At 44.4% G+C, this 21,298-nt stretch overlaps 6 protein-coding genes across 6 annotated transcripts; 3 read left to right on the forward strand and 3 right to left on the reverse strand.

The window, feature by feature from the left end:
- Positions 1-652: 652 nt before the first annotated feature.
- LOC128709783 (venom serine protease Bi-VSP) lies at positions 653-3,837 on the reverse strand. Its single transcript, XM_053804801.1, has 6 exons — positions 3,777-3,837; positions 2,297-2,608; positions 1,758-2,226; positions 1,348-1,423; positions 1,175-1,259; positions 653-1,095 (listed from the first exon to the last, which is right to left on the reverse strand). The coding sequence occupies exons 1-6, from the start codon at positions 3,835-3,837 to the stop codon at positions 653-655; spliced, it is 1,446 nt and encodes a 481-aa protein (XP_053660776.1).
- Positions 3,838-6,097: 2,260 nt separating this feature from the next.
- Positions 6,098-16,652, reverse strand: LOC128716907 (uncharacterized). Its single transcript, XM_053811394.1, has 10 exons — positions 16,589-16,652; positions 16,254-16,511; positions 15,882-16,209; positions 15,740-15,815; positions 15,585-15,669; positions 15,088-15,519; positions 7,871-8,320; positions 7,425-7,588; positions 6,479-7,324; positions 6,098-6,241 (listed from the first exon to the last, which is right to left on the reverse strand). Exons 1-10 carry the CDS (start codon positions 16,650-16,652, stop codon positions 6,098-6,100), a joined length of 2,847 nt encoding a protein of 948 aa, XP_053667369.1.
- LOC128709784 (mucin-2-like) lies at positions 7,677-8,465 on the reverse strand. The gene has a single exon (XM_053804803.1). The coding sequence runs from the start codon at positions 8,463-8,465 to the stop codon at positions 7,677-7,679; it is 789 nt and encodes a 262-aa protein (XP_053660778.1).
- LOC128709785 (ras-like protein 2) lies at positions 10,524-13,200 on the forward strand. Its single transcript, XM_053804804.1, has 3 exons — positions 10,524-10,631; positions 12,356-12,443; positions 12,791-13,200. Exons 1-3 carry the CDS (start codon positions 10,524-10,526, stop codon positions 13,198-13,200), a joined length of 606 nt encoding a protein of 201 aa, XP_053660779.1.
- Positions 16,653-18,751: 2,099 nt separating the features above from the next.
- Positions 18,752-19,913, forward strand: LOC128708616 (45 kDa calcium-binding protein). Its single transcript, XM_053803596.1, has 3 exons — positions 18,752-19,011; positions 19,083-19,758; positions 19,839-19,913. Exons 1-3 carry the CDS (start codon positions 18,752-18,754, stop codon positions 19,911-19,913), a joined length of 1,011 nt encoding a protein of 336 aa, XP_053659571.1.
- Positions 19,914-20,294: 381 nt separating this feature from the next.
- LOC128719934 (pre-mRNA-splicing factor CWC22 homolog) lies at positions 20,295-21,295 on the forward strand. Its single transcript, XM_053813577.1, has 4 exons — positions 20,295-20,404; positions 20,442-20,560; positions 20,621-20,834; positions 20,908-21,295. The coding sequence occupies exons 1-4, from the start codon at positions 20,295-20,297 to the stop codon at positions 21,293-21,295; spliced, it is 831 nt and encodes a 276-aa protein (XP_053669552.1).
- Positions 21,296-21,298: the final 3 nt, after the last annotated feature.

The raw sequence follows: 21,298 nt of genomic DNA on the forward strand, positions 1-21,298 counted from the left end.
TTATTTTTTGTTTTACTAAATTCAGAAAGTTATGCTTAGTTTGTTATAGTGCAGAAATGAAGCAAACGATAAACGAGCGAATGCGGTAGAATAAATTACTGAAAAGACTCACTATAGTTTCTTGTTTAGTATAATTTATAATCATTTTCCCATGTTCTGCTTGGTAGTAAGAGAACCAACACTGAAATTAATGGAATACTGAAGAGTTATGCGTTACAAATGTGGGATTTTAATTCAATTGCAATAACAACAAACGAAAAACTGACTTATTTACTTCAATAATAAAACTATATTAGGCATGGCGCAATTTTAAAGCAAGAGAATCCACATAGTAGTACTAAATGTCAAAAGATTTACTATTCCCTTACGCACCGAAAATAAAATATTTAAAGCAAATGGTAGTTGTTCTTGCAAAACAGTGCATACAAATGTGGTACAAAAGTAAATGATAAAGAAAACGTCGTCTGCTATCGTTCGTCTGTGTAAAAGGGTGTACAAACGCTGTATCTGATAGAATAAAGCGCATATAAGCATAACAAGCTTTAGTTGAATTTGTACTCAAAACACACTAATAATACCATTTATTGCAAAAGTCTGAGAATACCACAAACAATCCGTCTCCAGCTGTTGGCACACGCAGCCAACAAGTGGTCTACAGCGGTTCCGCCACCTTCTGCTGGATCCAATCGACGAAGCTGGCCACGCGCGTGTACACACCGGGTACTTCGGCCCGTGCGCACCCAATACCGTACGACACGATGCCGACCTGGAAGTAGTAGAACTCGGTACCGAAACGCTGCGGCAACATCAGCGGACCACCGCTATCGCCCTGGCACGAATCCTTGCCGCCCTCGAGCACACCGGCACACATGACCGCATTGTCGAACTGCTTCTGCGAGAACACTTTGCCGATCTTGTCGTACAGCGTGCGGCACTCGTCGTTCGCGATGATCGGAATCTGTAGCTCCTGCAGCACGTTGGCCGACTTGCCACCTTCCTGTGTGCGACCCCAACCCGCCACGAACGGTGTGTAGCCGATAAAGTTCTTGCTGCGGATCGTATCACTCAACGGCAAGCAGATCGGTTTGATCGCCTCTGTATTGTAGGGTGAAAGGAAGGCAACGTGAGTATCAAGGGCACAACATCTCAGGGCCGTAGGCACACGCATCCTTACCGTTGAATTGCACCTCGTACTCCATGTACAGTACCGCCAAATCGGTGTGTCCGTCCTTCTTGTCGTAGGATGGATGAGTTTCGTACTGCGAAAAACCAAAAGACATTGGAAGGGAATAGCTCACTACCAATCTAGGTTCCTTTCACCGATCCCGACCTTCGGGAATTACTCACCCGAACAATTGGTACGTCGACGTGTTTCGTTTCTACATCGGTGGCCGTATCGTGCTCACCCAACCGGACCGATGATCTGACGGAAGAGATTGAATAGAATATTGTGTGTTTCATACGTTTAATGTTCAGTACGATGCTACGCTTAACGAATCTTTCAAGAAGAGTCATTCAATTCTTCAGTGAAGAATCATTCAAATTATTAGTCGACTCTGAACTTATTCGTGACTCTTGCAAGATTCATGAATGCTCAAAAAATTGCATCTAAGATTTATGAACTCTTTAAGAATTATTAATTTTAATGACGATTCTTGAATCATGAAGAAGTTATAAATCTTCAGATTATAAATTCATTCGGATTCTTCAATCTGAATCAATTTCACCCAACACTAGGCACGGTGCGCTCTACTTACAGATCGCGACGGATGCAGTGAGCCGCCGACAGTACGTGTCGTTTCGTGATGAGCGAACCGCCACACTTGAACGACACCTCGCCGAGAGCATTCTTGTATCCGACCAGCGCCATCCAGGGCCATCCGTGCAGCTCGGCCGGGACGCCACCAACGACTCGGTTGTGCTGCACGGTGCTGTATCCGCATCCAGTTTCGGGCGTAAGCAGCTGGGCAGGACCCACTGCATTTGGGGTCGGTGATGGTGGTGGTGGTGGCGGAGGTGCCTCGGTGACCGGTGCTGGGGGTGCTGTTGGGGGTGGTGGCGGCGGTGCAGTTGGTGGTGCCGGTGGAGTTGCTCGCTGCAGCAGACAGCATACGTTCGGCTGGATGTAGTTGCAGACCGCATTCGATTGCCGTACGTACTGCACATACTGGGGATCTCTCTGGCGCTGAACAAACTCATTCAGCACATCGGGACAGCTACGAATACCTGCGGGAGTAACAGCAAAACCCACGATGGTCAGAGCCTCCGCTTTGGCGAACAAGTACGACACACATACTTATGCAGTATCCTTCGCGGTTGTCCGGCCCGACGCAGTCGGCCGTACGTAGTGGAGCCACCGCCGTTGGAGCCGTAGTTACCTCTACAAAAGGAGATGAAGTTGTAGTGGGATCGTACTGCACACCGTCACTGCAGCAAAGGACCGGGCTGCCATTATAGTTCCGATTGCCACAGCTGCGCTGGGACGCGAGCAGGAAGTTTACCGTCTCCTGGTTCTTATTGTACTGGTACAGCCGTATCAGGGATGAGCAGTACTGGAACACCTGACACACGCCTATCTGTCTGTTCGGGGTATAGCACGAAGTGCCAGCTGAAAGAGGCGTACTGTATGGTGAGCGAACAAAACCGCAAAACCAAAACGGGCGGACCAACACCACGAGCGAATGAACCGTGTGAGCCGGATGGTTGGGGTGTGTGTCGATGTAGGTGACGGTTTTGTGCATGTTAGTGTCACGCATGTTTTGATAGCAATGCGAACGCTTCGCATGATCGGAAGATAACGTACAATTGTGCATTTAGCGAAATAATGCACCCGGGACCGGGTGGGTTAATAACATACTTGCGGTAAGTATACGACAAGTAGGGCAAATGTTGTCCAAGTCCATTCAACAAACATTTAATTGTTGTTCACATCCTATTCTCGATTGATTGTTTCGTATCGTCCAGCGCCTAGAACTCGCGCTAATAGCAAGCATTCACTCTTTGACGTAACGTTTCAACAATCGTTGGACGCTCCTTCGATCAACAAGCTCGGCGTATATTCCAGCAGAACCACTACCACCATCTCGAACTACAGTTGAGATTGTTTGACAAGTACCTGACCATCATCATCATTACCATGCTGGCGATCATGAGCGTCATTCGCTACCGATCGGGTGAGTGTTATCGATTAACACCATCAAGTTCGACGCATGCTTTGCGCAAACCGATTGACGGCAAACGGCACACCGTTGGCCATGACTGCGACGTTTGAATATCAGTCGAGGCGAACCACCTACTCGCTAACTAAAATTTGAAGCACATCACCGTACGAAAATATGATACGCTTCACCGATGGAATGAATCGTCTTCGGTACCGTCGCCTGCCAACCAAACCGATGACGGAAGACAGCAACAAGCGATAAAGCAGTGAACCGACTAATTTCACCAACTCTTGCAAACAAACAAAAACCGGACTTAAACCCCTGAAAAAACCGAAAAAACACGAATGGAAGTAGCGTTTCGTGCACATGAACTGAGGCGAAGTTTAATGCGCTGGCCGGTAGACGGTTCGAGCGATTGTTTCTTGAAGGAGGTACGACCTTGGCACTGGTTTTCCCTCAGGGTCACCGATTAGCTCTCCGATGCGTAGGGTCTGTGTGTGTGTGGGATGTGTTGGTTGCTTTTCGAAATGAAGTAGTGTAAAACGGCACACCAATGTTACACCGTGACCGGGGACACAGAAACAAACAAAAAAAATACATCCTTGACGATCGTACCCTGCGGCTGCACGTTGTTTATCACCAGACAGGAAAGTATAACCACCGTAAACTTCCACATTGTGCTCGCGTAAGTTGCTGCTTATGTAACCGCCGCAGATGATCTTGATCTTCGCGTCTCTCGCTATCACGACACCAGGGAACTGAAGCACTCGTGCAGGTTCAGCACGATTTCTGCCACGCGGCAGGACGGTAGACCTCCTTCTCGATCAACCGTAGCGTCAACACTAAACTTAACCCGTTTCTTCGGTAAAGATTTTAAGCACGCAGCCTGACGCAGAGAATCGCGAATCAGAAGTCGGAAGTCGGCGACCGTAAACACTACCACCACCACTATCAAGCTGTCCTACTGCTGGGGCTTAGGTGGGTAAATGGGTGGGCAGGGAGGAGGGACCAACGCCATTCGCACACAATCGTACGGTTCCGCGCGATTCTCGGAGGACCCCCGGTTCTCCAAAAACGGTTCGTCGTGTGTTTTGCTTCTGCGTGTGAGCCGCCAAACCTTTTGCTGCGTTGCGCGTTCGCCTGTAGAGTGAGTGATCGGTGGACCGATCGGTACACTCACGGTTGAGGCCGAGCGTCTGGGAATCCCCGCTGCGGGAAGGCAAGATCAATTAGGTTTCGCTGGATGAGGAATTAGACAGTGGAAAACAAACAGTCCGTCCATGCTTCAACCCCACTGCCAGCATTTGCGCTGTATTACTCATTTGCTTGGGAAATTACTTTGCTTTCTTTATTGAATTCCATAAAAAAATATAATATTTCCCTGCAATGTTATTAAACATATTGATCATTTAATTTCTTTCACACCTGTAGAGTAAAACGTGTTGCTCGGCCACGTAATGATCATCATCAGTGTTCATGCATATGGAACGAAAGTCTAGCAATGGCTTTAATCGATCATTAATGCATGCGAGGGCCGATAAAATCTCGCAGGGTAGCTTAGCAGTCGCAATGTAAAAAGGCCTTACCGTCAAAACGTGTAGTTAACATGCCGATCGTGTCGGGAGAATTACCGATTCTGCTATAATCTGATGCTATACATCTTACTTAACTGATCGCTTCTGTGCATGTGTCTCATGATATCAAGAGAAACTGAGGATCTTCAACTTTTGTGTGTTTTGCATGTTGTGTAAACAATAAAGTGCGTTTCTTTCTTTTGATGATGTTGTCTATACAGTAAAGAATTGATCGTTTGTTTGCTTAACCGTAAACTTTCCACACTTTCCAGCGAAAATTAATATATTTTCATTGTAAGCGAAATAATGTACTACCTATTAGTTGCAATTATCCAACACATTCGACATGCCTATTTTACATTTTAACAAATGATAATACTGACTGACTTTACAAGGAAAGGCATCCTACGCTCCAAGGTTCTCATTTAAACGATTTAAAGATACTATGTATGTCAAGTACGGTGCAATTTATTAAGTTTGCCTCTTAATGCCATCCCGAGCTAATCGTCTGGAGTAGCCATTTTGGCTGAAAGGATTCACCATAAGTTCTTATAATGCGTTCGCAATTTTCTGCGATGTTTATGGTAATAGGAGAAGTAAAACAGATTTCTGCCTAACCTTTTGACCGATGTTACTGGGCATTAGAATAAACAAAAAAGAACGAAACAAACAGATCTTCACGTTTGCACAGTTCTGCCATCGCTTTAAGTTGTTTGTATTGACCCAAATCACTAAAGAAGTCAACTTTATTATCACAAGCACTTATCCATGCCTCGATAGCACAGTCGGTGCAGTGTAGCAAAAACAAAAACACACAAACGAACGCAAGCTCTGAAAAAAAAGGTAAAATAAAGATTGTCAACCTCTCCTCACCATCCGTTCAAGGGCCATTGGGGAACCGGCTTTGGTGAATCGCCTTAAACTTGAATTTACATTTTATTCGGCAGCAGAAATTGAAGGAAGGTAAACAGACGAGCCAGCCACAAAACTGGTCCTCTCATTAGCAACCGGTTCCTGGGTCGCACCATCGCGACGGCGATCGCGCACGGTGTGTGACTTTTGCAACCGTCTTCGTGGGGTTGTGCGATTTTGTTCGCATCAGCAAAGCCCGGTTAAATAATGAAAAAAACAAACCGGACGATCGCATACAACCGAAACTCGATGAAATTGTGAAGATGATACAGTTCTTCCATAGTAAAAAAAAACTCTAAGAATAGCGAATGCACTGTGTAGTAGTAAGAAGGCGATCGTGATCATGCTCATGGACGTATGCTTCACGAGATGACGTAAGCTTAACAATCGGGTGGCTTTGTTTAGATAATGCAGCTAATTAATCATACAGCGCCATCATTGGCATAACGCTCAAAAGTTGATGTTCGATTCGATCCAGGGAAGATATGCCGTGACTTTCACGTAGACACCCGGAAAGCCGGCACGTGCACATTCGTAGCCGTACGAGACGAGCCCGATCAGGGTGTAGTAATAGTACTGACTGTTTGTTGCAAGCTGCAAGAGAAGCGAGAAAAGCATCATTGAATTATAGCAGCAAATGCATGATTCAATTCGGTTGAGTGCGTTTAGAATGCTACATCACCTCACCAACGTCCTTGATGGGAGGTGCAAAAACTTAGCACTTGGCAATGTGTTAGCGCGAATTGGATATTAATCACTGTCCAACACGCGGTGACGCATAACGCGTACTGACAATCATCGCGAACCTAGATAAACTGCTTCTATACTAACCTCGGGTAACATCAGCGGACCGCCACTATCGCCTTGGCAGGAGTCTTTGCCCCCTTGGGGGAACCCAGCACACAGGACGGTGTCGTCAAAGATCTGGCCGGGAAAATACAGCTTGTAGTTGAAGGCACACTGGTCAACCGGAAGTACCACAACCTGCGCCTCCTGCAGCTTGGTGGCGGACGGACCATTGAACGAGACCGCACCCCATCCGGCTATAAACGGTGCGTAATACGTTATATCTTTGGTACGCTGTTTCGTGTCCAGTGGCAAACAGATGGGTCTAATTGCCTCGGTAATGGTGACGGTTTTCTGCAGCAGCACTAGCGCAATATCGTTGTGGATCGTTTTCGCATCGTACCGCTCGTGTACCAGCCAACGCTGGACGTAGACGTCAATCGGGTTGGCACCGTCCTGATCGGATGTGATATCATACTCGCCGAGCCGCACATAGTACAGCCCCGTCTGTATGCAGTGCGCGACGGTAAGCACGTGTGCCGTGGTTATCAGCGTACCACCACACAGAAAGCGGGGTCCACTGTTCAGCTCGAAGGATGACGACCGGTAGCCCAACGCGGCCATCCACGGCCAGGCATTGAGCTGTGCATCTACACCACCGACGACACGCGTATGTGTTGCATTAGACATGCCACAGCGATCGGCATCGTTGGTGGGAAGTTTGGGTGTGCTACTGCTTGGTGCGACGTTACCGGAACCGGGCGTTAATGATCCTCCGGAGATGCTTGCGAAAAAGAATGACCCGGGTGCTGTTGTAACGGGTGGGGCGGTGGTATAGCTACTGGTCGTATTTGTGCCTTGATGTGCGAACCTTAGCGTTGGACAACAAACCTGAACGAGGCAGTAGAGCACAGAGGAATCTTTTAAACCTCCTGTAGATGTATCTCCAGATCAGATCTCCTATAGATGGAGATGTACTTGTTCTATTTACCATGGGTGTTACATCACTATAACCACAAAGCGATTGGGCCACATAGCTCTCAATCGTTGGGTCACGTAGATTAGCATTACGGATCAGCAGCTGCAGTATGAAATCACAGTTTACGTACACGATGCATATACCATTCTGGGCATTTGGTGTTAGGCAGCTGTCATCTGAAAGCAAAGAACTCCACCCGATAAGCACTTTCGGTTTAAGTGATCACGAAATTCTTAGAGACATTGTCATACTTTCTGCGAATGTTTAACTTCTAGCAGTAGTCACCGGTATCGCTCTCGGATCAAAACACGGACATCCGTTGAAGGTTTGTCTGGGATCGATGTTGGGCCTTGGATCAAAGCCAGAAAACGTTGTGGAAGTTAGGACAGACGGTGGACAGGTGGGTGGAATCGGTGGGCAGGAAACGGTAGTTAGGCTGATAGTAGTAGGAACCGTACTTGTTAGAATCGGTGGATTGATCGTCGTAAGGAAGGTTGGGAACGTGGGCAAAGGTGATATACCCGTCACGGGAGTAATGGGTGACAGTGTGGAAGTTAGTACAGCACCAGGGATTGTACTTCCCGTTGGTGGATTGGTAAAAGTAACCGTGGGGAACAGTGGTGTGCTTGGAGTGGACGTTAGACCAGAAATCGGGATTGTGTTTGTTGACAGCGTAGGCCCAGCTCCAGTAGACGTGGATGCCTGAGTATTGAATGTTGTCGAGGTAAATATAGGCACGGGAACTGTTGCCGTTATGGGGGGTGTGTTAAAGGTTAGCGGTGCGGTTGGGCTTGTGGTTGGAAAGGTGGTTGAGGTAAACGGTGGACCCGTTGGAGGTGTCCCCGTGCTGAATATCAGCGAAGAACTTGTCAGCGGTGTGAACGGAATCGTAGCGGACACAGTTGACGCTGGAAACGTAGTATTCGGTGGTAGCGTAATGAACGGGAATGGTGTCGTTGTACGCAGATGATTCAAACAGATTCCCTTCCAGTGCGCTAATTTCACCAGCCAGGGAAACATCAGCAGTTTCCAGCAGATTTCGTCCAACGACATAACCTTCTCAACCACACGACAGCTTCACCTGGATACTAAACATACACTACTAACACTTTGGCGGGTAATTTTTCTGCTTTTAAGTCGTGAGGGCAATGCTCACAAAAACAGGAACAATAGCGTCACATGGGCGTTGGACAAAAACCTTCAATGTCATCGTTAATGCTCTATGCCCACCTGCATCACCAGAATGTGTCACACTTTACGCGGCCAGGTAACGTATGACCAATAGAATACTACAAAAATGGTAGCCCCATGGAGAGAAACAAGGTTTGAAAAAGCCACCACATTACCTCACGCACTTGACACTATGAACCGACGGGTAATATGTTCTACCATCGACAGATTTACTAGAGCATGGCATTTTAGCTCCGGGTTGGTGCTAGTTTTACCGCCCTTGTGATGATGTACGTGAATAGTGAGGTTTCCCACTTATTAGTGAGATTTCATTATAAAATCACCATAATTATTCACCATATCTGAAGTATGTTGCTGCACATGGCGTACTAAGCCTAACAGATGAGCTGAATTTATGTTGCACTCTCTGCATACAATATACCGCAATTGCCCTATGCTTTAATATGCATTGTTTTATAATTAATAGCTCCTAGTAACTAGTTGTTGTACTTACTTTGTCCGAATATGAGAGGAACCCACAGGAAACTTACAAGAGATATAAACATAAAAATCATTTTGATTTGAAATACGTGGCAAGACGAGTGCGAATAAGTTCGAGATCTATTTGCCGCAATAGTTAAACTTCAACTGGACAAATCTCTGCCCATCGCAAAATCGTTCGTTTGCTGATTATTTGAGCAAGTATTAATGGCTGAATTGTTCGGGTGATTTTTTTTTGTTGATTCGTTTTTCTATACGTACATTTTGGTGCGAAACACTTTCGACATTGTGTAGGGCATGGAATGGTGTGGAAACATTGGCAAAAAATTGTTCATGTGACGATGGCAGGATGATAATTTATGTCAGGGATCTACATACTACGCCCTGCGGACACCAATACTGCACACTACCACAAAAACACTAGCATAATGTGCTGTGATGGTATGTTAATAGCTAATATGATCCATTCTGTTGTTTTTTGCAATGCTATGCGGCCCTTCAAATGAAAGTGAAACTGAAAATTAGAATAGGACATAATAGCTTTAAAAAATGGACGATGGATGTTATAATACGGGTAGAAAATACCGAAACATTGATTGTTTTGCTTGAATTTCATCGTTTTTCATTTCGTATTTCAACACGTGCAGTACATATTTATTTAAATTTGTGTTAGAAACTTGCTGTGCAGCAATTTATTGCAGACGGTAGCTGAATTCGAAAAGTTTTCGCCAGCATTCATGCAATGGCGAAAAAGATCAAATTTAATTTTATTAAAATGCCTCTAAAAAACAATTGAAGTACCACTTAGTTTTTTAAGCTCTGTGTTAAGGAATAGCATAAATAAATAATTTAGCATCAATCAAATTATTAAAGTAAAAATTTTGATCAGAATTTTTATGCAGGTCACTGTAAATTTTGTTCAACGCTTGTACGCAAGAATGTTGTGTACAACTGTACACACAGGCAAAAATGTAAAAATAATAAGGTTAACCTCCCTGGGATCTCTAACTCCACAAATCAGTTAATTGATAGTTTAAGTGTAAAATTTAGCAGAACAACAGTTACATTAGTTTTGCACATTTTGGTTCTATATTTCGTATTTAGCTTCCAAAACCAAACACGATCTTATAAACACATGGGGGTCATATAAACACATGAAGATACGAACGTCAGACGACTGATTCGGATTATCCGTGCTCGCTTACGAACGAAAGAAGTTGCACCGTATTTTGTTTCCGTTTTGTTGTTAGTAAACGCACCGTCGGTTATTGGTTTGATTTCGATTGTTTTACCCAGTGCACCTGTGTATTTCCCCTCCCATAACCCGCGTTTCGTGATTGTGCGCACCAAGTGTGCATGTAAACCAGTGTCGTACTGTAGTCGCGATCGCGCTCCGCACAAATTCCATTCCACCACCCGATCGGGCAGGGCTGTTCCAGAATGTCCCGTTACAACCAAACGCATGCAGGCTACGCACAGACCTTTAAGCTGGTCGTAGTGGGTGGAGGCGGTGTTGGCAAATCCGCTATCACCATCCAATTCATTCAGGTATTTTTAGCATTAAGCTAAACATTGCGCCTATCGCAGCGGTTCCACCCACCAACAGTCCCGTAAACAGTGCACCAACAGTGGCAACAGTGGCAGCATCTTTTGCGCAAGTTTATCGGAAACAAGCAGCATCTGTTTTGTTGCATCCGAAAGATAAGATCCACCTTGGATCATAAGGCACGGAAGGAATAGGTCGGCTGCGAACGAGCGCATTTCGCTATCGCCGATTTGCTCACCGTGCCACACTTGAAAGGAAATCGGTTTCCTCGGTTCCCTCGATTTACCCCACCTACTCTCGGACCGGGCGAACAATCTTCGCCCGCGTAATCTTGTTACCGTAGCGCGTGATCGCGCGAAAGAGACAGTACATGCAAATACATTTCACGCGAACCAATCATAAGCTGTAATTCACCGCATAAGTTAAGACGACGTCATCCAGCAACCGTGCGAACGGACCGCGCTGGCTGAGGGGTTGGGCCCCCATCGCATACCCTTCGCTAGCCGCCCACATATTTTTTGTCCAATTTCGTCACTCTTCGCGATCGACACACGTCGATGGCCAAACCAAACGCAGATCAGCAATACGATTCGAGTAACCATTGATACTACCAGCGGTTGCTTTGCTTTCATCGCTATTGGGTTGGGGGTTTGTACGTGTGCAACCGAAAGCGAAACATTCTAAACGCGACCGTTGCGCTCGATCATGTCACACCTCGAAAAGTGGCACGCGAAAAGAAATATGGGAAAATGATGATGCTGTCCACCCTGACCATGAACAGCTAGGGGGCGATAAAAACGGTGCGCTTGACACGAAACGGATGGTGCTGCAAGCGTGTACGAAACCAACGGGGGACCAACGGATCGCAAGACCTTGTGCAGCCAAAAAAGCCATCTCCTTGTGCACACACACTCGTATGAAACCTTGAAAAACAGATGCTAATGAATAGTTTTATGTAAAGGTTCACGGTAAAACCACATACACTGTGCAACAAGTTGTATCTATTCTTAGTGATGCACCCGTCATATGGTCATAATATGTGGATGTGCTATTCGTTTCTCTGTCCCATTAACTTAACCTTTCAGAGCATGTCCCTTTAGAACTATATTGAGATATTGCTAAACTCCCATTGTCCACCAGAAAGGAGCTGATAATCTTGACCTACAAATAGCGTTCTACGGTACACAAATTCGGGGTTTACCTTTCAACAGTTGTACAAACATGAGTTGAACAACTCATTACACGCACCCCGTCGATGAGTAATGCAAATGAAAGTGAACAACCGTTCTATAAATATTTGCAATAATTGTTCATAAACGCTATAAATAGGTACGCCGTTTGGTGTGAGAACTCCGGCACTTCACGGCATGGGGTAGCATGGGTAATGGAATGTGTGGCTGTGTAAAATGCGAACCTAGCATGAATTATGTTTCAATTTTCACGAAGAGATCTGCGATTCTGCTGCGGGAATGGATGGGCTGGGAACCGAAACGATTCAAAATATAAATAAGATATCAAATACACAAAGCAGTTCCGTATTGCGGAATAGTTAGAATAGAATAGAATAGAATAGAATTCTGTCTTCCATGAAATGCTTTCCTTGTGGTTCAACTTTTTATTAGTTTAAAGACTTTGATTTGCAATAGTTTAATGTTTTAATTTAAAAGTGATCCTTTCCACCTCATATGTTTTACACATTTCATTGAATCTCTTCCTTTTCCTTTAGAGCTACTTTGTGACTGACTATGACCCTACGATCGAGGATTCCTATACCAAACAATGCGTCATCGACGATGTACCTGCAAAGCTCGATAGTAAGTTTGATAGATCGTTTAATGTGTAATTTGCATTCAACATGCTCGAACAAATACGATGTTATTTGTTCCATGGTTTGAGGTTTCAGGAATAATTGGTAACTAAAACCGAATCAATACTCCGACAAATAGCGAAGGTTCTCTGGCCTGTAAAATCGTCAATGATAGTGTTTTTGCGACCTTCAATATAATTACTCCCTCTCGGATATTTCAATTGGTTTTTCATTGAAAAAATATTTTAAATGTATTTATTTACGAGCGTTTAAATGCATATTACCCCTTTAAACCTCATAAAAATCCTTCCCAAAAACACATCAACCCTAATGTATTAAATTCTCTCCCATCAGTTCTCGATACGGCCGGTCAGGAAGAGTTTAGTGCGATGCGCGAACAATACATGCGTTCCGGGGAAGGATTCCTGTTGGTGTTTGCCGTAACCGATCACGCCAGCTTTGACGAGATATACAAATTCCACAAGCAAATACTACGGGTGAAAGATCGTGACGAGTTCCCAATGCTGATGGTGGGCAACAAGTCGGATCTCGATCACCAGCGTGTCGTATCGCTGGAGGAGGCACAACAATTAAGCCGGCAGCTAAAAATCCCATACATCGAGTGTAGCGCGAAGCTGCGCATTAACGTCGACCAAGCGTTTCACGAGCTCGTGCGCGTTGTGCGAAAGTTCCAACTGTCCGAGCGGCCGCTTGTGGACGAGAAGGGCAAGCGAAAGAACAGGAAAAAGTGTTGCCTGCTGTAATGTAGCGTGAATTCCTGTCCCATCTGTTCTTACCACCACCACCGTTTCCTCATCACTGTACTAGCTGACTCACCAGCTCCTGGCCTAGAACCGTAATGAATGCAGTTGATGCATTTTTCGTGGCCACTACGTTTCAATAATGTGCGTACGAGAACTTCGCGCAGATCAAACAAACTCGTACTAAATGCTAAACAGTCGAAAAACAAAATCCCCTCACTAATCCATGTTTTTTTAACGTGTAAGCTACTAAATCGTTACAGTGCATGTTCACGAATAGGGATGTTTTAAGTGCCAAAGTGCCCCACATTCTGCTGTAAGCAGGAGCGCAATATATTGATTGTTCGTTACGGATGGCATAAGCGGAAGCAAAGCGAATTTGATCTACACACTTAAGCCGTATATTAACTGCCACCTCAATGTCTGGTATTTGTTGGATATGCAGCTACACTCAATGTTTATTTAATGCTTAATTTTTTTTGCGTGTCTCAAAGCACGGATATTATATCCATTTTCATATTAATTTAAAAAATAATTTTATAATAACAGCAATTGGAACGTTCTTAACGCAAACAAAACCAGTCACCATCGGACGTTGTGCCATAAAAGAGCAATAATCTGAAGATGAAATTATTTAATGTAACGTACAACGTTTTGCACAAATTTACACAAAGCAACACAAGAGATATATTTGCAATTTCATATGATTTTAATTTATTACACCGTTGATAAGGTTTGCAATTTAAATTTCAATTATGAAATTATGAAAACAAACACAGATTTCAAATTTCCTTTCTTTGTACTTGATCTGTTTTGAACGAAGGATGAATATTGTTTAATTGAGTTTTGGAGGAAGAAAGAAATCGTAGCGCGAATAATTTGAACGAATAGTAATACTAGTGATTTCATGTTTTAATAATGTGAGTGTTTTTTACAGCACTAACTCTAATGCAAATGGAAAAGAGAGAGAGAATCAAAAGAAACAAAACAGATATCAATGGCAAATCCGCATATATCATCTACGAATTTGAAGGCGTAAATGCGTCACCTATATTTAAACGTATCGAAAGACTTATTCGTAGTTCACTAAATGTTGAACATTTTGCGAACAGAACGTGGTCGTGGACGAGCTTCTCATCTAGGCAGTTAGAACATGAACGACGGTGAAACATGTTTTAGTGTAGAATAGTAAGCGTAACCAAGTGTTAAGCGGTACAAAAACAAAGGGAACACTAAAATCAGTACTGCAGTAAAGCATTCTGCCCTGGTCGGTGCTGCTGCTCCCTTCTGTTTGTAGCATCGCAGTTGTAACAACTGGCAGAAGGAAAATGATAACAATCGTGTAACATTCGCGTAACTGCAGCCAACAGAAACAAGTGTCTAATTAACCAAAATAATAACGAAAACGTTAATGATTAGCTTTATGTGTGCTTCGACAAATGTTGCGACAGATGAAACCCTTGGTGAACCAAGAGAGCGTGCGAGGAGGCAAAAAACAAAACAGTACGATCATATTTTATTCACAGTACGATCACACGGGTATTGTTTTGCATCGTAATGTTTTTACTGGTTAATATAACCTATTATTTAGCTAGAAGAGAAGACAACAAAACAAATCAAAACGGTTCGGTGCTATATTTCCTTCTGTTAAACACTATAGTTTCCTCGTAAAAGAATTTCTACGGACCCAGTGATCAGGGTTTAATGCGAACTTTTTATTTTACTTTGTAACGTTTCGGCTTTTTTGTTTTAGTGTATCATTTGCCGAACTCTTTGTTAATCAAATATATTTACCGGATTTTAATATACTAATGTTATACGCATTCGGTGTTCAAGGGTTTTCAATTCTTCATTCACATCCAAACGTATGGTGGAATAGTGCTTAATTCTTCCTCGTCTGTTCCACGATCCAATCTACAAATGTGACCACCCGCGTGTACACTCCGGGTAGGTCGGCCCGAGCACACCCGATACCGTACGACACGATGCCGATTTGGAAGTAGTGGAACTTCTTGTTGACAAGATACGGCAACATCAGCGGACCGCCACTATCGCCCTGGCACGAATCCTTACCACCCTCCAGAAACCCGGCACACAGGACAGCATCGTTGAACTGCTTCTTGGAGAACAGCTTCCTTACCTTCTTGTACAACTGGCTGCAGTCTTCATTCACCAGTATGGGGATCTGTAGCTCCTGGAGCACCTGCGATTCGAATCCCGTTTCCTTGGTGCGGCCCCAACCGGCTATGAATGGGTTGTAGCCGGTAAAATCTGTACTGCGCACCGGTTCGGCCATAGGCAGACAAATGGGTTTGATTTGTTCTGCGGAAAGAGACGGAACTTACTGAAGGGGCAAGTGACGGGTATAATCGCATCATTGTAACTACCAGTGAACTCCACCGTATGTGTGAGGTACAATATCGCTAGATCCGAATGGCCATCAAACGTATCGTAAGACGGATGGGAAATGTACTGCAAAGCAGAGATCGTTTTTTTAATAATTGAAACTGCAAATTGCTCCCTGCATGATCGCACACCGTACCTTGTACACCGCTACATCAACGTGTGCTGACTCTGTTTGATTGCTCGTATCGTGTTCTCCTAATCGCACCAGGGATCTGCAAGTAGTGCGTACATCAATTGTTTGCCATTATATTCAAATCAAATCGTTTATCGCGACTTACAGTGTGGGCAAAATGCAGTGAGCCGCAGTAAGAACATGCCGATCGGTAATAAGCGATCCTCCACAAGCGAAATCAATATCTCCGAATGTTCCCTTGTAACCGACTAAAGCCATCCAGGGCCATCCGTTCAGTGCGGCCGGTACACCACCGACAACTCGATTGTGCTCAACATCGCTCACACCGCAACCCTGCTCTGGGGTAGGCAGAACCACCGGGCTGTCGAACGTTGGGGCGCTTGCCAAACGGTTTTGAAGCACAACCGGTGTCGTGGTGCGAATCGTTGCCGAACGGCTCGTGGTTGAAACGGTGGGCTCTGGCTGCAAAAGAACTCGCATTGTGGATCAAATGCGTCTCAGTCAACTTCCGCAATACATACCGTGGAGGGACTGCTAGCCTCAGTACCGCCGGTTTGGTACGTTTGTGCAGTAGTTGGTGCGACTGCTGGCGGTACAGTACTGCTGGAGAAAGCTGCTGCCGAGCAGCAGTAATTGACAAACCCGAAGAAACTCTGACATCCTTGTCCAGCGCCACCGAAAAATCCGAACGGATTAATGTTCAGTTGGTAAGGGATGGGACAGGATGATACGCATACACCTGCAGCACCCGAAGCAGTATAGCACGGTTGACCACCTGGAATACACAAAAAAAAACAACACAAACACGACTCATTGTTTAGTTTCTGAACAATTGCACTTTGATCGTATCACCTTGAGCGATCGTTTGCTGTATGGCCAAGAGCAGGATCACGCAGAATTTCACAAACCCTGCCATTTTCGGCACCAAAGCGCGTAACGTTTGCCAATGGAATAACAAGTTGAATCGTTTAGATCTCAACAGCGACTGGCAAACCAGCGAAACACACCGGGTCATTCTGTCCCCCACGAATCAAGACTACACACACTGATAATCCAACGATCAAGAAGATCAGCACAGGTTCTCCGGAGCTGTAGGACCAGTTTTTACTCAGCATACCTCAAATCATAGCCGTTTTTTTTCTTCACCTCAACACGTTTCGTGCTCATCACTATCGTTAATCGCCTCCCGGCTTTGGGGGGATTAATGTTCGCGTTTTGTAGAGCCGGGTAAGTGCCATTACGATCGTGCTTCAGAAGAATGATTCACCATCAATTTCGTTGCGATTTTTATTGAGCTTTCTTAAAAGCCCCGAAAGTAACCAATGAGCTTACCTGCCGTGACTTATAGGCATTGGCATTCTATATTGGATGTTTGAAATAACCACATTAATATAATAAATTGTTATTGAATCCTGCTATTAACGTTTAAATTTCCAGACTACGTATAAACACTTGAAATATGGCTTTTGTCGCTTGCTTGTGATTGTTTGTTGCTGGCAAAAAGTGGAAATGTCGTAGGGTCAAATCGGGGATTAACTTATCATACTCAAGGACAGGTTATGCCATTGAAATTTTGGCAATCGCTCAATGTGGTGGTGGATTGGTATCTGAAGTTTATCGCCTTACATAACTTTGTCGTTTAAACTGTTTGAAGATTGGATCTTGAGTTCATCGGCTCGTCAGAAGATTATTAGGGACAAAAGTGTGCGGGTCAACATGCGCACTTGAAAATCTAAATCGTCAGTCCTGCGTGTAGGACGCAGTAACAATGTGCTTCCTGGCTCACTCACAGTTCAGCACATCGTACTGACACGGCCAGGTCATCACTCCGTTGCCCGGAAACTCGATCCAGGCCTACACTCCTTCATTATCAGCTGCATAAAATCTCCGACAGGTTTAGCTTCACTTGATTCAGTCAACCAAGTCACTGGACTCCCGCCTCGTTCCAATATGGTCGTTGATGAGCACTTTCCTGATGCGTCCGGCTTCTTCAACATGTGCTCCAACCACTGTAACGTTCTGTGCGCAGTGATCCTCAATCCATACCTTACCGACGATCTACACGACGCGGTTTTGCAGCGCATCACTTTCTGATTCAACTGCACAATGCATCAATGTGCAACAGTATAGTCAGAATGAGTTTTTGAAATATTACAATAGAATTGAAACGGTTGTAAATGTTATTTAAACTTAGATTATATTCAATTACTAATTTATACAAAGGTTTATTCTTTCCATATTTCTTATGAATTGCCTTCTATCATAGGATTTTCTCAATATTGTAGTATAATCGTTGAAATAAATTGTAACCGTTAACCATCATGATCCATTCTCCTTGTGTTAAAACAACTGTTAAAATAAAAGTGTCAAAACCGTCTGGAAGCGCATCGTATAGATCGTCGGTCACTAAAAAGAACATTGCAAAAATATTTCGTATAAGTTTTGCTGAACCATAGTGAACCGCGCTATGAACATTGCATACTTTCCGGGGTAGTCTAGTTAGAAACGCTTCACGATTCTGTTGCATGCGTGTGTGTGCGTGCTGGTGCAACTGCGTACGAACGCTTCGCATGTAGCATAGAAAATACTTTCCATCTCTTACACACCTCACCCGCAGCCAGAAAGAGACGCATAGCAGACGCAAAGCATGCGAGAAAACATAAACATTCGTAGCTTTTCTGCAACAAACAAAACCAAAAACCAGCTGAAAAGCTTTCAGCGGCCGCGGATTTGTAGCCAGAAAAGTGTGCAATCTATTCGACTTGTTGTGCTATGCTAAAATTTGGTAAGCTTCGCCGCGATGGATTTGATAAAACTGAACGGAGCAACCGGACCAGGAAGCAGATAACTTGTTTCGTGGTCTAAACGACGTGGAACTCGCTTCCCTACTTTCACATTGCAACGTGTGCGACTGCACACGGGTAGCATACACCGAAACGAGAGAAAAAAAAGTACGAACGAAAGTAAAAGTTTCTATCCTTCGTTTTCGAGCGCGGCTCCGCTTTAAAACGTTCGATGGCCAAACCCGCCAAGTTCTTGCGTAATGTTCCACGCTGGTCGACGCTGTTTCCGGTGGTGCTGTATGTGCTGTTTATCCTGTGCATCCTAGTGTTGGCGTTTTCCTCCCGAGGGCAAAGTGATGGAAAGTTCCGAAAAGGTGAACATGGGTCCATCAATGGTGTGTCAAACAACAGTCCAAACGTGCCCGCCGCCCCGCTCGTGTACCGTAAGCTGGAGGAGAGTGTTGTCAAAGAGTTGTCCGCGGCATTCGCTAAGTACGAAAATCTTCTTGTTTAGCTCTTGCTTACCTCTGTTATTAAGCTTTTGTGTGCCTTTTTCTTTCCAGAGCCGATACGAATGGTGACAAGCATCTGACCGTGCAAGAGTTGGCAAAGTTTATAAATTTCAAAATTCGCGAACACATCGACGAAGCCATTCGCACCAATCCAATCATGTTTGTCGAGATTGACCATAAGCCGCGCGATGGTCTTGTAAGCTGGGACGAGTACCAAAGCTATTGGTTGCGGACGAAAGGCATCCAAGGGGACAGCCACATGAAGAAAGCCATGTTTGATAAGCTGGACCGCAAGATAAAGGAATCGATTGCACGGGACAAGGCACACTGGATGGAAGCGGCCCGTACCGATCCGCTCAGCTTGACACTGGATGAGTTCCTATCCTTCCGGCATCCGGAATCGAGCACGGTTAATTTGCTGAACCTGGTTGACGATATACTGCGCCAGTTCGATGTGGACGGTGATGATCTGTTGACGGTGGAGGAATTTTCCGACGTTCAAACGACGGATCTGGGCGAGGGCAAAAAGTTCATCCTTTCGCAGAACGTACGCGAACGGAGGGAAGAGTTCGCGAAGGTAATTGACAAAAACCGTGACGGCAAAGCGGACCGGGGGGAACTGCTTTCGTACGTTGATCCACGGCATCCACGTTACGCCATTCAGGAAGCTTCGACGTTATTCTCTCTAGCAGACGCAAACAGTGATAAGAAACTCGTAATGCACGAGGTAAAAGGAAGCATTGGCATTTGTTAGCTGTCTGTATGCATTTATAGCAATGTTTTGTTTTTTTTTCTTTTCTGTTGTAGGTGCTGGCCAGCTCGGCAATATTCATATCCTCGAAGATGATCCATACGGCAGAAAGTTTTCACGATGAATTTTAGACTTTAAATACTATCGTTGACCGCAGCTTACGGTCAATGGTTTCCATCTTCCGACAGTGATGCCTATCTGTGAAATAAATGTGTTATGTTTGTTTTATTTAAGCTGTGGTTGAACTATTTAATGTGTCTCCTCGTCGATAGGTTTATTAACAGCATTAACACGTTAAAGGTAGCATTTCTCCGATGACTGACTTTATATTAATTTTAAAAAAACGGAATCTCTAGAAATTGACCCAAATTATGAATTTGGAAAATCAATTCCTACCCCTTTCAAACGAAAGTACTTTTCAAAACCAGTTGTCAAAATCAGCTGTCTATGTGTGTGCGTTATTGTTTATCCTTGCCGGCAACAAACGGCGGCACTTTCCTTGCAGTATTGTCATGGAAACAAGAAAACTCGCATTAGAAGAATTAAAATCATTTATTAGCGAATCAGAGCGTAGAATCAAGAGCCTACTAGATAGTCTTGGATGGAGTAAAGCAAGTGTTCAGCATACGGTAAGCTATTTTCCTCGCCTATGGAAACAGCAGTATGAGCATCTTTCTTTTACAGAATGGCGTTGAAGGTGCGAAAGCTCAATTGAACTTGCACGAAACATTTCCTGCATCCTTTCAAGCTACCAACAGTTCCTGTACTATTCGATTAGGTAAATGAATCTCTATATTTTGAAGTGTAATTTCAATTGATTCTCATGTTTGCTTTGCAGATAACATTAAACAAGCCGAAGCAATATTGGAAGATGTGTATCAAAATTCCTCATATGAATTAGGCGTTCCGTTAGAAGAGCTTGTGAACCGTAACCCACCGTCAAACCTGGAAGATTTGCATGTGAATTTTACGCGAGATGAGCGATTGTCTTTGTATCAGCATGTGCTGAAAAACACTACCAAACCACCCGATGTGCCGGAAATCAAGATAAGGTTACAATAGAATAAGTCTTTAGCCGTTACTGTTGAATATTCGATCCTTCTCTATACGTTACTCGCCCCGTAGGTTTAAGCGTGATGGGCAATCTGAGGAAAAGGTCGCTTCTCTTACCGAAATAGCAGCAATGGAACGTGATGCGCGAAGACGGAACCCGAAACATAGAGTGTCCAAAAAACCGCTAACGTACAAGGAAGAAGTGAGACATCTGATACAGGTGCAAACCGATGCATTGGCCAATCATTTCCGCCATTCTTCACACTCCACACAAGCAAGCGATAAGAGCTATAGCAAAAAATCTAAAAGCTCCCGGAAATCTCGTTCGAACACACCCGACCCAGAACGTAGCCACAAGAAGAAAAAACGTCACCGAAGTCGATCCCGTGAGCGTTCACAATCGCGTGAACGGAAACGGCATAAATCACACAAAAAACATAAGAAAAAACACAATAGATAGGAG

The sequence above is a fragment of the Anopheles marshallii genome, chromosome 2, assembly GCF_943734725.1.
Source record: "Anopheles marshallii chromosome 2, idAnoMarsDA_429_01, whole genome shotgun sequence".
Taxonomy (NCBI): Eukaryota; Metazoa; Arthropoda; class Insecta; order Diptera; family Culicidae; genus Anopheles; species Anopheles marshallii.

Coding starts and splice junctions, on each gene's coding strand:
- LOC128709783 (XM_053804801.1), bottom strand. CDS start 3,837: ATGTGGAAGTTTACGGTGGTTATACTTTCCTGTCTGGTGATAAACAAC. Junction 2,227..2,296: donor CCGCGAAGGATACTGCATAA/GTATGTGTGTCG, acceptor TTACTCCCGCAG/GTATTCGTAGCTGTCCCGAT. Junction 1,096..1,174: donor GTACGAGGTGCAATTCAACG/GTAAGGATGCGT, acceptor CCTACAATACAG/AGGCGATCAAACCGATCTGC.
- LOC128709785 (XM_053804804.1), top strand. CDS start 10,524: ATGTCCCGTTACAACCAAACGCATGCAGGCTACGCACAGACCTTTAAG. Junction 10,632..12,355: donor TCACCATCCAATTCATTCAG/GTATTTTTAGCA, acceptor CTTTTCCTTTAG/AGCTACTTTGTGACTGACTA. Junction 12,444..12,790: donor TGTACCTGCAAAGCTCGATA/GTAAGTTTGATA, acceptor CTCTCCCATCAG/TTCTCGATACGGCCGGTCAG.
- LOC128709784 (XM_053804803.1), bottom strand. CDS start 8,465: ATGTCGTTGGACGAAATCTGCTGGAAACTGCTGATGTTTCCCTGGCTG.
- LOC128708616 (XM_053803596.1), top strand. CDS start 18,752: ATGGCCAAACCCGCCAAGTTCTTGCGTAATGTTCCACGCTGGTCGACG. Junction 19,012..19,082: donor TTGTCCGCGGCATTCGCTAA/GTACGAAAATCT, acceptor TTTTCTTTCCAG/AGCCGATACGAATGGTGACA. Junction 19,759..19,838: donor AGAAACTCGTAATGCACGAG/GTAAAAGGAAGC, acceptor TTTCTGTTGTAG/GTGCTGGCCAGCTCGGCAAT.
- LOC128719934 (XM_053813577.1), top strand. CDS start 20,295: ATGGAAACAAGAAAACTCGCATTAGAAGAATTAAAATCATTTATTAGC. Junction 20,561..20,620: donor TTCCTGTACTATTCGATTAG/GTAAATGAATCT, acceptor TTTGCTTTGCAG/ATAACATTAAACAAGCCGAA. Junction 20,835..20,907: donor GTGCCGGAAATCAAGATAAG/GTTACAATAGAA, acceptor CTCGCCCCGTAG/GTTTAAGCGTGATGGGCAAT.
- LOC128716907 (XM_053811394.1), bottom strand. CDS start 16,652: ATGGCAGGGTTTGTGAAATTCTGCGTGATCCTGCTCTTGGCCATACAG. Junction 15,816..15,881: donor CACTGCATTTTGCCCACACT/GTAAGTCGCGAT, acceptor CACTACTTGCAG/ATCCCTGGTGCGATTAGGAG. Junction 7,589..7,870: donor CAATCCACCGATTCTAACAA/GTACGGTTCCTA, acceptor CTTTGCTTTCAG/ATGACAGCTGCCTAACACCA.